At 28.1% G+C, this 16,253-nt stretch overlaps 2 protein-coding genes across 3 annotated transcripts; both read left to right on the forward strand.

Moving 5' to 3' along the window:
- Window positions 1–62: 62 nt before the first annotated feature.
- LOC127239367 (uncharacterized) lies at window positions 63–1,300 on the forward strand. Of its 2 annotated transcripts, XM_051257476.1 has the most exons (3): window positions 63–144; window positions 251–1,012; window positions 1,152–1,300. In XM_051257476.1, exons 1-2 carry the CDS (start codon window positions 117–119, stop codon window positions 1,006–1,008), a joined length of 786 nt encoding a protein of 261 aa, XP_051113433.1. In that variant the 5' UTR covers window positions 63–116; the 3' UTR covers window positions 1,009–1,012; window positions 1,152–1,300. The 2 variants fall into 2 exon arrangements, with proteins under 2 accessions (XP_051113433.1, XP_051113432.1); XM_051257475.1 differs by lacking the exon at window positions 1,152–1,300 and having other exon boundaries at window positions 251–1,140.
- A 6,869-nt stretch (window positions 1,301–8,169) lies between these two features.
- Window positions 8,170–15,509, forward strand: LOC127266684 (MLO-like protein 3). The gene is made up of 15 exons (XM_051297029.1): window positions 8,170–8,487; window positions 8,611–8,668; window positions 9,393–9,646; window positions 9,797–9,913; window positions 10,443–10,503; window positions 10,662–10,750; window positions 10,833–10,907; window positions 11,196–11,284; window positions 12,330–12,379; window positions 12,484–12,524; window positions 13,134–13,307; window positions 13,393–13,428; window positions 13,544–13,611; window positions 13,722–13,782; window positions 15,123–15,509. Exons 1-15 carry the CDS (start codon window positions 8,344–8,346, stop codon window positions 15,429–15,431), a joined length of 1,626 nt encoding a protein of 541 aa, XP_051152986.1. The 5' UTR covers window positions 8,170–8,343; the 3' UTR covers window positions 15,432–15,509.
- The last annotated feature ends 744 nt before the right edge of the window (window positions 15,510–16,253 follow it).

A 16,253-nucleotide genomic window follows, 5' to 3' on the forward strand; every position in this document is an offset into this window, starting at 1 on the left:
GCCTTCATTTTAGCGAAACCTGTTCCCGCTCATCTTCCCATTTAAACATAACGTACGCTCCCTTCTACTTTTTGCTTTGCTGCTGTTCGTCTTCGTCTTTCAGAATCGCCTTCGCCATGGAAATCAATGGCTCTTCACTTCCAGGTTCAATTTCGTCTTCTCAATTTATTTTATTTTTCAGTCGTTTCTTCCATAATCAAACTACTGCTGTTCCAAAAATCATTGCTAAATCGGCATGAATTCCTTGCAGTTAGATCGAAATATATGAATTCAAAACCAACTGCGAAAGCCTCTGAGGCCACAAATTTCAATTCCAAGGCCAGATCGTCTCTCCTCAGGCAAGAACAAGCGGCAAACAATCAATCTGGCGTGTGTGCTGCGTCTACGCGAAATCAATCACACTTTAGCTTTGTCAATAAGGATAAACGAGTATTTGGTACTGCTCGAAACCCTAACGTTCGCTGCGTCCCTTCGAAGACAGATCCGACGAATCCAGCCAAAGTCAAGGCCAGAAAAGCAGAGAAACCGTCCGGAGCAACTTCGTCGCCGCCTCGTACAGTTGCAGAGGCGAAGAGCTCGTCGGAGAAGAACGCCGCAACGAAGCCGAAGAAGAAAAGCGTGTCGTTCGATGTGGTAAAAGTCGGAAAAGATTTACCTAATGAAGAGCTTCAAACGCCGGTGAAATCAACGCCTGAAGCTGCGGCCAAACCTAGGCGTTCGGCGACGCCGTATTACACCGCCGACAAGTGCAGCAAATGCAGATTCGACAAGCTTGAGACGGCAGCCTATTGGCTTGCTCAGATCAAATCGGCGGAATTCGTTAGTAAGCATTCAGTTTCTGCTGCTTTCTTCGGTAGCATCAAAGGTGAGCTTAAGAAATATATAACTCGGCATGAGCATTTACATGAGGAGGAACAATGGAAAATTTTATCAAGTAGCTATGGAGTTTTGAGAGAAGAATTCAACATCAGTGCGAGTGGGGAAGAAGATGAACAGAGCCTGACATAACGAGGTTAGTATTATTGTGCCTTTGGTGATTTTATTTGGTTATATATTAATTTATGTATTTTTTATTTGGTGTGTTTGTAATTTGTATTGGATGATAAATGTGCACTTATGTGTGGCTGAATCATAAAAGAGTTTTTGATTAGGTAAAACCAGGCCTGACGGAAAAGTCACACTCGAGATGTCGGGGTTTGAACTTATGACCTCACGATTACAAATCTAATCTTTACACCACTAGGTCATTCCTTACTTTTAAGAGCACAAACAATAGCTCTAGTTGAACAAACAGTTTTAGATGTCATGTGTCCAAGTTCAAATTCGAAGTTCAAAAACATCCGCAATGGCTCACTCAAACGAAAAACTAAAATCAGAAATTCTTATTTCGAACCCTTGCCGGATTTTCAATCAGCCTTCATGAATTTCCATCAATCTTTCCGGATTTCAATTAATTTCGCCGGATTTCATCCAGCCTCGCCTCCATCACCACCCTTCTCCTCGATCCAACAGTCGCCGCCACCAACTTTCTTCTTGCTGCCTGTGATCGATCCCCAACTGCCGACCCATTTGCCCACGTGTAGAAGAGAAGACGGAACAATAGAAAAAGAAAGAGAGAATAGAGTAAGAGATGGAAAGAGAAAAGAACTGTCAATGTCGCTTCTCCTGCACCAATCTAAGCGGATGCCGCTTCAATTTTGTGCCATCGATTGGAGGGTTATTGTGTTAAAAAATTTCTAAGAAAAAAACAAAGGGCGTCAAAGTTGGAAGAGAAGAAATGACGTCAAAGGGAGAGCCGTTGTATCTGCTCTAAGAGAAACTCTCTCTTTCCGCCATGCATCATATGTGAAACTATTATGCTTTTTTCAAAAAAAAATAAAAAAAAACATGTGTAAAATTTTTGGAGGTATTGCACGGAGTAGAAAATCCTATTTTTTTTGTTTTTTTTCCAATATATTTATAATAATTTTAGTTTTTTTTAATTTTTTATATTTTTCGATTAGATAAAATTTTATTTTCTATACAATTATATAAATATTGATATTTTTTTGTTTAAATTTATTTTTAAAAATATATAATTTTGATATAAATATAAATATACAAATACCTTTTTTTGTTAAATTGGAGGAAAAAGATGATGACATGGATATGTAAGAAAAATTTTTGTATAGTTTCTTTGATGCAAATGTCCTTACCACACAATAGTAAATTCTATATATAACTACAAGTTTTTTTTTTCAATGTTGTTATTAATTTTTCTAATTAGGTAATACAGCAATATTAATTAAATATTTATATTAACTACACATTGAAATATTTAATCTTGACCTTCCATTTTAATCTAATTATTTTAATTAAATAAATAATTTAGTTAATTAAAAGTGGTGATTAAATTTAGCACGTTAGCCGAAGCTATGACTTAAAGGTCAAGGGGCTGAGAGCTTCGTCATTAAACTACATTCTCGTTCCATGTAACAAATTAACATTGTTATTAATGGATATGAAGAAACTTATTATTTAATCTTTTCATTTAATTTCAATTCGTAAAATATTTTTATATATTGTTGATTCATTTATTATATTTTTATTGTATTAATATAAATTAAGTAGAGTTTATTTCTAATTATATGCTAATAGATGTATTGTCAACCCACTCCTAATTGAATTTGGGCTCAAGAAAACTAATAGATGGTTGGTGGGCTCATGGCAGAACTATTTTAAATTTAAATTTATTTGAAATGAAAATAATCCAATTGATTATTTGTTCGTGGATTCTTTTTAATCCAAAATTTATTATTTAATTTTTTTTTTTCCTAAAAAATGTTAACTCTAATTTTTTTTATAGTATTATATTTAAATTAGTTTTATATTCAAAATATTATACATCAATGGTTTATTCACTCAATTTATTTTTGAGTGGTATAATTCCAGATAAATATTATTAAAAATATAATAAATACATATTAACACAATATATACGTTGCAAATCAAATGGATCATTTGAAATTTCGTAGTAAATTAAAAAATAATACTATTTTATTAGTTAGTAAAAATATGTAAATATTTTTGGCATTTTTGCCTTTTAATTTTATTTATAAGTAATTGTGTGTGTAATTGTGTGTTTGAAATTTAAGTAATAATTAATTATATTTTGGTAAAAATGTATAATTATTTTTTCTAAAATAAATTTGAAAGAGGACATATGAATATGATAACAAAATTATTTTGAATCGAAACGAAGGAGGTATAACATGCATATTGAGTTAAAAATATATATATATTATTTTTATATTATTAGCGTTATTTTTCATATCTAACATTAAAAAAAATTAAAAAAAAAAAAAAAAACTCATCTATCTATTAAATTAAATAGACTATAAACCTTAACTTAATTAAAGTATTGAAATTTTATTTTTAGGCCTGAGATAAGTTCATCGAAGTTTTTACAATATATATATGTATATCAATTGTTTTCACTAATTAAGTGTTAAAGTAATTAAAGGAAAAATTGCAAAAAAAAAATATTATTCATATATACTTAATTATTATTCTTATTTTTTAATTATCACTATAGCAAAATATATATTGCACATATTACTTGATGGCAGCATGATTTTAGCTGTGAAATTCATGCGCAATCAATATACTGAAATAACAAAATTGTGACACTTTATAAAATATATTTTGTTGTAAGTATCAATTAAAATATAAAAATAATAATTAAACATATGTATAAAATGTTTTTTTTTTTGTAAGTTTTTTGAATGAATTTAGTTGTTACTGTGTGGTGTGTCCACTTGAAGGAGGAGCCCCGCCAGCATTAATATTGCATTTACATTCCCAACTGTCTTAGCTACTTTTCTTTCTTTTGATAAGTTTGGGAAAATTTTGATTTGAAATTGGTATTAAAATAATGTATAATACTTCCTCCGTCCCATAACAAAGTATCCATTTTTCCATTTTAGTTCGTATCCATTTCCTTTTTTAGTAACTGTACTATCTACCTAATATTACAGATACTCTTACAACTTACGATATATTACACAAATATCATTACCTTTATATCACACATACTAATAAGGTTATTTTAGTCATTTCTACTTTATTCCTACTATATCACAATATAATAATAATATTACTAAAACTACGTGCAAAAAGCAAATGAATATTTAATTTCGAGACGGAAGGAGTATAATATTTTGTGAAAGAAAAAAGTATATATTTTTTTTAAACACAGAGTCTAACTAATAGAAACATGTGGGTTTAGTGTAAAGAAACACACCCTTAGTCTCCCCAGCACGAGGTTGAATGCTTTCGAGCTTTGAATTGATTTTAAATTAATGAAAATAAATAAATAAATAAATACGAATTATATTTATATTTGTCATTTCTTTACATTCATATTTTATACTCCCTTCGTCTCAATGGATTTTGTTGTAGATTCAGAAATAATAGCAGTATTTTATTGGTTAGTGGAAGTATGTAAAAATTTTTGATATTTTTGTCCTTTGACTTTTGTACAAAGTAATTGTATGTGTAATAGTATGTTTGTAATTTAGGTAAAAATTAAAGGATATTTTGGTATTAGTATATGATTATTTTTTCTAAAATAGAATATGGATACTTTGAAAAACGGACGAAAATAATAAACATAGTATTTTAAATTGGACGGAGGGAGTATTATTTTATTTTTAAAAAGAAAATATATGTATATATTGTAATTTTATTTTAATTTATACTTTCTTAAATTTAATTAGACTAATTAATTATTTTAGTTTTAATTTATAATTATTTTTATCATACGGTAATTACTTTCATTAATATATATATTTTAAATTTTTTACTGATAATATATTTTTTAAATTTTTGTGTCTATTATATATATATAAAGGAAACAATTGATGTTAAAACAACATATGCTATGCATATATATCATTACGATATAGCATTGTTTATGCACTGTGGACTTTTGTCGATTTATAGTATATTTGTTTTATATTAATATAAATAAATTATCGATTGTCTAACTATTATGTAATGTACGATAATATTTTGAAGTGGTGTGGATATATTAATTCATACTTAGCATAATAATTGCAATCTTAATATAATATGAATAAATAAATACTAAATATAATATTTTAGTTAAATATAAAGTTTTAATTAGTATTTTAAAGTAAATTTTTAATAAAAATAATACAAACTTAAGTTTAAAAAAATATAAGTAAATAAGAAAGTGCAATTACTTAGAGGGAACATATATTGTTGGTGCTGGCCAGCCATATGAAATGTTTATCCAATCTATTCGTCTATATTAAAATTTTAAAATTGATTGTTCGTATAACATCAAGATGTAGCTTGAAAGAATGTGAATGTGTTTTTGATGCTTTACAAGATCGACTTGCTATTATTTTATGCTTATCTCTCACTTAGGATATTGTTATGAACCGTAAAATCGTGAATGCATATCATGATTATAAAATTATCATTGAAAATAAAATAGAAACATATATTATTACAATATTTCTCAATTTGAACGAGTAAAGATAGATAATATTAATACATCGACCCAATTATAGTCTATAGATTAACATATTGGAGAGATTGAATTCTAAGAATATAACGCGGCTTCAAGATAGAGAAATTCATCAACAACTTAAAATAAATTTAGTTTAGGAAGATAAAAGTTTGGTTCGGTGAATATTTTTATTTTTATTTTTATTTTAAATAGTTCAATTGTCCTAGCAATTTACTTGTTCTTTTTTAGAATTATCGCTAAAGTTAATAAAAAGTTATGATTAAAAAAATATATATATGTGATGATGTTAAAATAAAGATAAATAAATGTTGTATGAATGATTTTTTTTATTATAAAATAAAAAATAAATAAAAAGAGAGATAAGGAAGTGACCATTTATCTTATAAATAGGAGAGTCCCAAAATCAATTTTAATGTGAGATAATATTCATAAAAATTAAATCAATATCTCCACTAGTATAATTAATTTTATACAAATTTTTTTTTTTTATTTATAAAATAATACTACTATCGTCCACTCCACTTAATAAGTTTATATTTACTTTTTGCATACTAATATTAAATATTAATTATTACATCAAATATAGTCCAAATAAAAAAAATAATCTTTTTTATTAGTAAATATTGATATATTATATTTTGAAAAAAAAAAAAACTAATGCAGTTTCTTATTAAAAAAATAATCGAACACTTTGATGTTTTTATTATTATTTTTTTATTTTAAATATTTTTTACAGATTATATATATATTGTTTTTAAAAAAATAAAAAATTAATAAAATAAGGTAAAAGTGGGATTGAGATGGGAAGGGTGGACTGCAGCCCACCCTTGCCCCTTAATAGGTCCGCCACTGGTGTGGGGAGTGAACTCGTGACCGGTAAAGTCACTGCAAGTTATCAATCAATACATGTAAATTTTGTCTAATCCTTCATAATTATGGATCAAGAATTAAGAATTAACATATATATATATATACGGCTATGTTATTTCTTTTAAATTTTTTTAAATTTTATTATTTACATTTTGGATTTTTTAAAAAAATAAATATTTTTTTTACAAAATATTTTATCCAATATTATTTTAATGTCAAATTCAGATCAATTTTTTTCAAATTCGCCCAAAAGAAGCATTCATTAATGATGGATGGATGATGTGAGTAAGAAATTTGAAGGAGTCAAGAAATGTGTCCCACTACTTGTATTGTCCCCTCTCCTCCATCTTCATTTCCTTAAGTTCAATTTATTTTAGTCCTACAAATATACATTTTTATTTGTCCTCTTTTCTCCAAGAAACAATAAATTATAATAACATGAAATGGGATGGGAAGGGATGACATGTGGTACGAGAAGAATTTGTAATAACAAGATCATTGATTCAAACTCCTAAAAATGTTACATTCCTATACTATCTAAATCGAAACTTAAATAAAAATTTTATTTACTCAAATCAAACTATTTAATTTGTTACCATTGAAACTCTTTTTATATGATTAACATAATAAGATAAAAATATAGTTAATTATTTTCTATTTGAAAAGTATTACAAAATATGTAAAACAAAGTAAAATAAAAAATATTACAGAATATTCGAGATTGAAGAGTACTAAATATCATTTGAATGAAAATTTCAAATCTCCAAATTCAATCTAACTTAAGAGAAATGCAACCCTAAACTCTTAATCTTCTTAAACCCATAAGACAAGTAAGTGTAAGTAATTGGTGAATTTAATTAATTATTTAGGTGGGAAATAGTATATCATTTGACCAATTTGCATACTCTTTCTTTCGAACACTCCATTTTGTATATAGCCTTGTAAAGATATAGAAGCATATATACTATATAATACTATTTTCAACTCAGCACACGTTATATGTACAAACATCATATATTTTTATTACATACGTCACATGTTGTGTATAATAAAACTATGTGCTATTTTTTTATAATAACATGTGTTGTAGTTATATTATATTAGCATATACAATTTAATGTCTGTAATAATATTGTGTGTTGTCGGACAGCACACGATATGCTGTTAAGATTATAATATGTTCTTTGTTCATGTGATGTATTTGTATTACATTAATATATATATAGTGTGTTGTACGTAGGAATACTATATGTTGTTCAGCACAGTGTTGAATTCAAAATTCAGCACTGTAACCACCGTCATAATTTAAATATTGTATTTACTGTGCATGCATATATATATAGCGTGTTATGTATTATACTCCCTCCGTCTGTCTCAAATGATCATATTTACATCTTGCGTCATTATAGTTAACATTAAAAATATTTTGTATAATTTTTTTTTTTTACAAATGTTATTCTATTACTATTATAAGACACAAAGTATTTTTGCAATTTTTTCTTAATTTGTACTGAGTTTTGATATAATAATTAATAATCAAATATCAACACATAAAAAGTAAACGAGACCCTTAGAGCCGGACGGAGATAGTATTATTACGTGTTATTACAATAGTATATAGCACTGATTTGAACCAATTAACATGAACCTTCCTCCCTACTTTCATATATTGAATTGCAAATAATAATGAACTGATCTGATCAGATCAGATCAGAGCATGCATTTAAGTGTACATACCCACGCACACCCACCCACCCAACCCCATTCCTCAAAGAAAGAAACTGTCTTCCCTTTGTTCCACCATCTTAGACCTCTTCCTTTCCTCCATTTATATATATACACATGATCCATATCTCTCTCTCTCTATATATATATATATGCTCAAAATCAAAACTACTTAATTAATTCAGCTGAAGAATTAATAATTAATCAGAATGGGTGGATTTGAAGAAGAAGAAGAAGTAGTAGAACATCTGTCGTCTCTGCTGCACACTCCGACTTGGGCTGTTGCTACTGTCTGCTTCGTCTTCATCTTCCTCGGAATTTTCATCGACCATTTGATTCATCTCGTCGGACATGTATGTATATCTATGTCTTCTCTATCATTAATCATTCTTTTATTTTATCAATTCTTTCTTCCCCAAATTCATCATCATATATATTATAAGATTGAATGATTGATTTTTCTATTAATTGATCAGTGGCTCAAGAAACATAAGAAGGCAGCTCTCTACGATGCAATAGAGAAGCTCAAATCAGGTTCATTGTTTATTTATTGATTGATTTACTATGATCATTTTCTTGAAATTAATTAGTTTATAGTGTTTCTTTTTAGTCTGATTGAGTTTGGAGTTTTAGATTTTTAAGTTGATTTTTTCGAGAAATATATTTGTTCATCCAACACTTTTTTGTTGATACAATCTTGATGAATATTACTAAAATTCCCTTAACCATCTATCTATTTTTTTATTTTGGTCCGTCTCATAACAAAGTATCTATTTTTTTTAGTAATTGTACTATCTACCTAACATTACAAATACTTTTCCACTTTACAATATATTACACAAATGTCATTACCTTTGTATCAAATAATACTAATAAGGTTAGTTTAATCTTTTTATTTTTATTTCTACTACGTCCCAATAAGATACTAATATTCCTAAAACTCCATGCAAAAAATAAATTGATAGATAAATATAAGACGGCAATATATATAACATATTTTCTATCTAAAAAAGGAGTGTAGAATGTGAAGGTTTCTTGAGAACTTTATTAAACAAAAGTTTGCAATTTGATTTTTTCCTTCCATTTTCTTTTAGCTATGCAATTTCTCTGTCTCTTAGAAAAATTACAGTCTATAGCTAAATTTTCATGTAAATATCATATTCAATAATTATTTCACCTCACGAAAAAATACCAAATGAGCATGCTATTTAATTTAATTTTTTTCCACTTTTTTTCCGGGCTCGGCACGGCGCTGTAGTGTTGATGCTCTTAGGTTTCATGTCACTAATATTATCGATTACACAAAGCTCCATATTGAAAATATGCATACCGGATAATGTTGCCGACTCCATGCTTCCATGCCGACAAACTTCTCCAACTAAAACTATACAAGGTTTAGAGCATATTAGGACATTGAATTCTCAAACTTCATTAATCCCTACAAAGGAGGACATCGAGATTTCAAGGCATTTCTCCGAAGCAACTTCTAACTACGAGCATAATTGCTCCGAGGTATTTTGTAATTTGCTTTGCAAATTTTTCTTACATCTTCTCGATCTTTTTCTCCTTTTTTTCCTTCTTCGAGAAATCCTTTATTAAAGCACAAGTTAATTAATACATACTTTTAATTAAATTTATATCTTCCATTGGAATGTCGGATAGGGAAAGACTCCAATGATGTCGCCAAACGGCATAAACCAGCTCAATATTTTCATATTTGTGCTCGCAATCATGCAAATTGTCTCAAGTGTCGCAACCATGGCCTTAGGAAGGGCTAAGGTATGTAAATTATATAGGTAGATCGCAAATATAGGGTTTGTTTTTGTATTGTTTCAAAAAAATTCCTTACTATGCCACGCTAATTTATAGGAGTATTTCCGGTGTGTTTGTTTTGGGGTTTGAAATTTTTGTTGGAATTTAAATAGTAAAGATTTTGAATTAGAATAGTTGTATGACCTTGTAATATAAATAGGAGTTGATATAATGTTTTGAATGTAAAATTAATTTTTAGTATAATATAGTAAACGAAAAATAAGTATTTGATTTGATATTTTCGGAGAAATTTTTTTTTTTCTTAATAGTAAAATTTTGGAGAAATTTGATAAAAGAGCGCACCCATATATTTCTCAAAATGAAATTTACTTGTATCCCGCTCTCGAAAATAAGTAGATAGATACATATATTTGCTACATTTTGAAATAGTTGCTACATTTTGCGTTTTCAAGTAGTAGTTTAATTATATTTTTTAAAATATTTCTATTGTTTTTGCACTGCAAATAATCAAACATTTATCGATCTTTATACACAGATGAAGAGATGGAAAACGTGGGAGAAGGAGACTCATTCACTTGAATATGCAATAGCTAATGGTATGATATACATTTACACATGTAGTGTTGTAAGAAAGTATTAATTATTTCGTAAACAATAAGGATATATATGTTGTTTCTTTCTTTCTTTTTCTTTTAATGTACTATACTAATGTAAATGCAATATGGTATTTTGATCAAAAAATATGTTTGTACAGATCCTGAAAGATTTCGAATCACACGAGAAACAACATTTGGACGAAGACACGCAACCTCAGAAAATACAAATCCAACGCTAATGTGGATAGTATGCTATCTTTCCCTTGTCAAAAATCATTTTATTACATATGTTTCATATCTTATTTTCATCGCGATAATATGTGTTGCAGAAATGCTTTCTTCGTCAGTTTTTTAACTCAGTGGCCAAAATCGACTACCTCACTTTGCGACATGGCTTCGTTTCGGTTCGTATGTTTTCCCTTACTAGAGATAATCCTTAGTGTTTAGAATAAATAATCCTCGTCGTAAATTTTCTTGTTTTGTGAATGTGTAAGAAAAATATATAATACTCACTTTGTCTCGTTACTTTTGCTAGTTTTAGTTTTGGCGCAATTGTTTTAGGTGGTATAACTTTGATAATTTTTTACTACTTTATACTTACTTTTTATATAAAATAATTTTATAGATTTTATTTAAAAGAGAACGCTTTAAATTCGAATATTCAATTTGTGGCTTACCTTGTTCGTTTTCAGGCTCATTTTTCTTCAAATAATATCTTCAACTTTCAAAAATATATACAACGATCCTTGGAGCATGACTTCAAAGAAGTTATTGGCATAAGGTATGCTTAATTTCTTACGATCTTTACAAAAGTAGTACTTAGATTAATAGAGAAGATATATGTGATTAAAACACTTTCTAGTAAAAGTGAAGTGTAATTTCTCAATAAAATTTTTGTTCTTTTAATTTAATTGAACTCAAATTTTACCTACTATACATTATTATCATGGGATCAGGGGCGAGCTATAGCAGGAGAAGGGTGAGCAGCTGTTCAGGTCCCTCGTTAATAGAAAACTCATATTTTAAAATGTTATCCAGTATTCTTATTAAAATTTACAATTAAATTTTCAACTTTTTTATTTATATTTTTTCTTTCCCTTAATTATTCAGTTTAATTTTAAAATTAAATTTTAAACTCTAATCATATATTTATCTTCTTCTGGACTATACATCACCCTATCTTTCTAAATTTAATACTTGTCTACACTTCTTTACCTCACGTCCTGTCGCAGTGCTTTCATCCACTCAGACCAAACCAGCCTCACATTCTCTCTTCTCTCTCTTTCATCCTCTCTCAGTCATTCTCACTTTTCGAACTTCTTGACAGTCCGTTTTTCATCGTTTTTTCTCAAATCAACACTGCTCAAACCTTCACATTCAACATCTTGTCCAATCGACGTCAATCAGTGATATTATTTTGAATTAGAGCCTATAATTTATTTTTGCGCAGAGCCCCACTGCCCTACATGGGATGGTTAGGGTGTAGATTAGCTTTGATCAGCATATGATAATAGTATACCAAGTACATTATTAGAATTAAATCAACATATGTTATATAGATTATTACCATATATTTACACTGTATTAATATGTGATATCTGTTGAGATCATTATGTGTGGATTATTACCATGTGATGTTAGTATTTATGTTATGCTAAAATTTAATAATTTGATAAGATCAATTGTAGCATATGTTGTGTGTACTATTGTTATATGTTAGCTAGGCCTAATCGATACGCGCCTACTACCATTAACCATTGTCTATAATAACCATTCTTAATTATGTTTTGATGTGTTCTAACAATCATGTGTTGTTTTATGGACAGCCCTATCATGTGGTTGGTAGTTGTTATTTTCTTAGTCCTTGATGTGCATGGTAAGTCACTCTCATTGTCTTAATTTAGTTTGTCAAAACAACTATTAATTATATATATATATATATATATATCAAATCTAAAATTATTGCTTGATGACAAACAGGGTGGAATGCCTACTTATGGATTTCATTTTTGCCACTTATTGTAAGTATCAATAGTAACTAAATTACATCATTATTAACACATTAAAGTATATATAATACATTATTCTCCTGTTTTATATTTGATAAAAAATTTGGAAAAATTTGATTTAGATTTGATACTAAAATAATATCGGATGAAATTTAGGAGATTTGTGTTAAAAAAAAAAACACATCCTAGGTTTTATTTTCCGCATAAAATCTCATTATATTAACATGAAATTTGTATATAAATATTGTACCTAAAAGTAATGACAACTAAAATTACTCGAATATTAGAAAATGAACTTGATTGTAGAAATAAGCGGTCGACATCATCTATATATTTTTATTAATAGAAGATTACATTAAGAATTTTCTAATAATTACTTTTATACAATATAAGGTCATATAACAGTCATTTAATTCTCAGTTGTCAGTTATATATTTTTTTCTGTATATTATGAAACATTACATGCTAATTCGGGAGATTTTATGCAATGAATATAATATATGATATTTTGTGCAATATTCATCAATGTATTAAACAATGTGAAAATAGTCTTTATTTTATAAAATTTTCCATTCTAACTTTTTATATTGAATATATATACATCTATATATATATATATAGGTAGTTTTGTTCATTGGAACTAAACTCGGAGTAATAGTGACAAAAATGGCGATCCATCTGACAAATCAAAACACTGTAATAAGAGGAACTCCTTTGGTGCAACCAAATAACAACCTATTTTGGTTCGAGAATCCGCGATTGGTCTTAATTATGTTGCATTTCGCTCTATTCATGGTGCGTTGATTTTAATTTATCCGTAAATACACACGATTTCATGTACCCATTGACTGAAATTTGTGTTCCGATGTTTGGACAACAGAACTCATTTGAATTTGCCTTCTTCGTATGGGTCACGGTACGTAATTTTTTTAAAAAAAAAAAAAATCCTTCTTCATACAATATGCAAATTTTTAACAATTGGAATGAATTTTTTTTTTTTTTTTTTTTCGAAATGTCATATGTTATTGCAGTGGCAATTTGGACTTGAGTCATGCTACCATGAATATGTTGAGGTCATTGTTGTGAGAGTAGTTCTAGCGTAAGTCTGTACCTCTGTTATTTATTTATTTATTTATTTAGTTATTTATTATTATTATTATTATTATTATTATTATTATTAATAGAAGTAAAATGGTCGATAAATTGCAGGGTCTTAGTTCAAATAATTTGCAGCTACGTAACTCTTCCGTTATATGCATTGGTTACTCAGGTTATTCATCTCCCTCCCTCTCTCTTATATTTTACTCCGTCCGTCATTTAAATCTATTCTCACTTTCCTCTTCTTTTTTTTCTTTTTTTTTTTCATTCAAATTTATTCACGTTTCTTTTTTTAGTAGAAAAATACTATTTTTTCTTACCAGTAAAAATTTCTATTCTTACATATTTTTTTTAAGATTCATGTTCGGTCAAATGAGCACACAATTGGATGACGAAAGAAGTATTTTATATGCTAAAAACTTAATTATAAATAGATTATATGTATAAAAGATATAATTAACAATTACAACATGATTCTTGCCTTAGGGATACGAAATCACAAGTTGAAAATTTTTATACATATTTTTCTTATCATGATAGTGAATATAATATAATAAAACTTACATAAAGTATTTTATATTTTTAACATACATATATTATACGTCTTTCATTAAAATATAAAACACCTATATTGTAGGTCTCCCATTACTTGAAAAATGAAATAACAACCATGAAAATAGAACATACTGTATATATTACTTTCTCCGTCTCAACATAACAGTCGTATTTACTATTTTTGTTCGTCTCAAAACAATAGTCTTATTTTTATAAATAATCATATCACTGTAAAATTACCATTACTTTCTTATTATTATTACACAATTGCCACTACTTTTTACACTAATGCTCTCACAAGGGCAAAAAATTCTTTTACCCGTACTTTTCACCCCTACCAATATAATATCAATATTCCTTAAATCTCGTGTCAAAAACAACTCAAACTATAGTTTTGGGACGGAGAGAGTATATAGATTGTTAGTATGTATTGATTTGATTGTTCTAATTTGTATGTATTATGTGTTAAATATGCATATTGTATGCTAAGACAAATTATAATATATGTTAGTTCATGTGTTCTATTGCATTATATTAATATATACCTCATCTGTCTCAAATTGATGGGTCATTTGAGATTTTTATAGTAAATTAAGAAATAATATTAATATTTTATTAGTGAGTAGAAGTGAGAGTTTTTGACATATTTCTCATTGGACTTTATATAAATAAAAAAAAAATTATATGTGTAATTTAAGTAAAAATTATATTAGTATATAATTTTTTTTTTTTAAATAAAGAAGAAATGGAACATATACAAATGATAAAAATGATATTTTACTTTAAATTGGGACTGATAAAGCATCTTGTACTATTGGTTTATACCTTATGTGTTGTATATATTTTGTGCGTAGTCACTACTATATTGACTAATCGCAGTCAGTACAGTAACCGTCAACTTTAAAATAAAAAGACGAGAAAAATATATAATTTCTAAACAATAAATTACATTTACAGATGGGCTCTCAGTACAAAAGCGAAATACTCGTCGCGCATACAATTCAAGGGACACAGAGGAGGAAGGAAAAAGGGAAGATCGAGTCATCCATTCCGGAATCTAGCATTCAAAACCATTCTTCAGTAACAAACAACAACGATGAAACTTCTTCGCTTGATGAGTCATGTTATGAGCGAAGACAAGATACGGCGACAAGTTTTGTTTCTCTACACGGATCTGAGATCGTAGAAGAATTCGAAACTATCTATCAATGTCAAAGAGTAGATACTAATAGAAGGAATAGCCACAATGAAATTCAGCTTAGTTGAAGAATGTAAAGGTACTATAGAACCTCCATTATCAAACCCCCGATACCTCAGCTCACCTGCCACGTATGGTTCGCCTAGTGTAACTTTTTCAGATTCGGCCGAGAATTTACCTAATGCGCACTTTCAGGTAGCGACTGTGGGTTCCAACGTCGTCCAAAAAAAAAATATAGTTTGTATAATATATATATATTATATAAATTCGAACCCATGATCTTACTGACGATGCATAGATAACTTTCGTACAGTTTGCCTATATATCTTATTTTCATTCTTGTGAACATATTTCATTTAACATCAATAGTATTTAAATCTTTAAAAGACCTCTTGAAAGTCCAAATCCCATCTTGCTTGTCTCTTTACCTTTTTTTTTTTTTTTTTTTTTTTATCTCTACCCACATCCTCAATTTTACATATCATACATATCTTTAGCATATGAAAATTAAATACAATTAGAGATGTTAAATGAATTAAAATGTTCGTGAATTTGACTCGATTCGATTTAAGCTCGTTTGCCAATACAAACTTGCCGAGCCAAACAACATAAGTAGATTCATTTTGTTAACGAAAAAAGCTCGAACTTTATTCACGAACACTCTTTATAAAATAAATATATGAAATCATTAATAAATAAATAAATATAATGTATGTATGAATTAAAAAAATAAAATATTATATCTATTCAAGCAAACTCGAGCGAGTCCAAACGAGTTTACGAACACAAACACCAACTCTCGACCAATAAAATTACTAAACGAACTGCACTCGAACAATACGGACGAACTCCAATACTTAATTGACGAATGCGAGTCTTATTCATGAACG

The sequence above is a fragment of the Andrographis paniculata genome, unplaced genomic scaffold (genome assembly GCF_009805555.1).
Source record: "Andrographis paniculata isolate CXL003 unplaced genomic scaffold, ASM980555v1 Contig77END, whole genome shotgun sequence".
Lineage (NCBI taxonomy): Eukaryota > Viridiplantae > Streptophyta > Magnoliopsida > Lamiales > Acanthaceae > Andrographis > Andrographis paniculata.

Coding starts and splice junctions, on each gene's coding strand:
- LOC127239367 (XM_051257476.1), top strand. CDS start 117: ATGGAAATCAATGGCTCTTCACTTCCAG. Junction 145..250: donor CAATGGCTCTTCACTTCCAG/GTTCAATTTCGT, acceptor AATTCCTTGCAG/TTAGATCGAAATATATGAAT.
- LOC127266684 (XM_051297029.1), top strand. CDS start 8,344: ATGGGTGGATTTGAAGAAGAAGAAGAAGTAGTAGAACATCTGTCGTCT. Junction 10,504..10,661: donor TGAATATGCAATAGCTAATG/GTATGATATACA, acceptor ATGTTTGTACAG/ATCCTGAAAGATTTCGAATC. Junction 12,380..12,483: donor CTTAGTCCTTGATGTGCATG/GTAAGTCACTCT, acceptor GATGACAAACAG/GGTGGAATGCCTACTTATGG.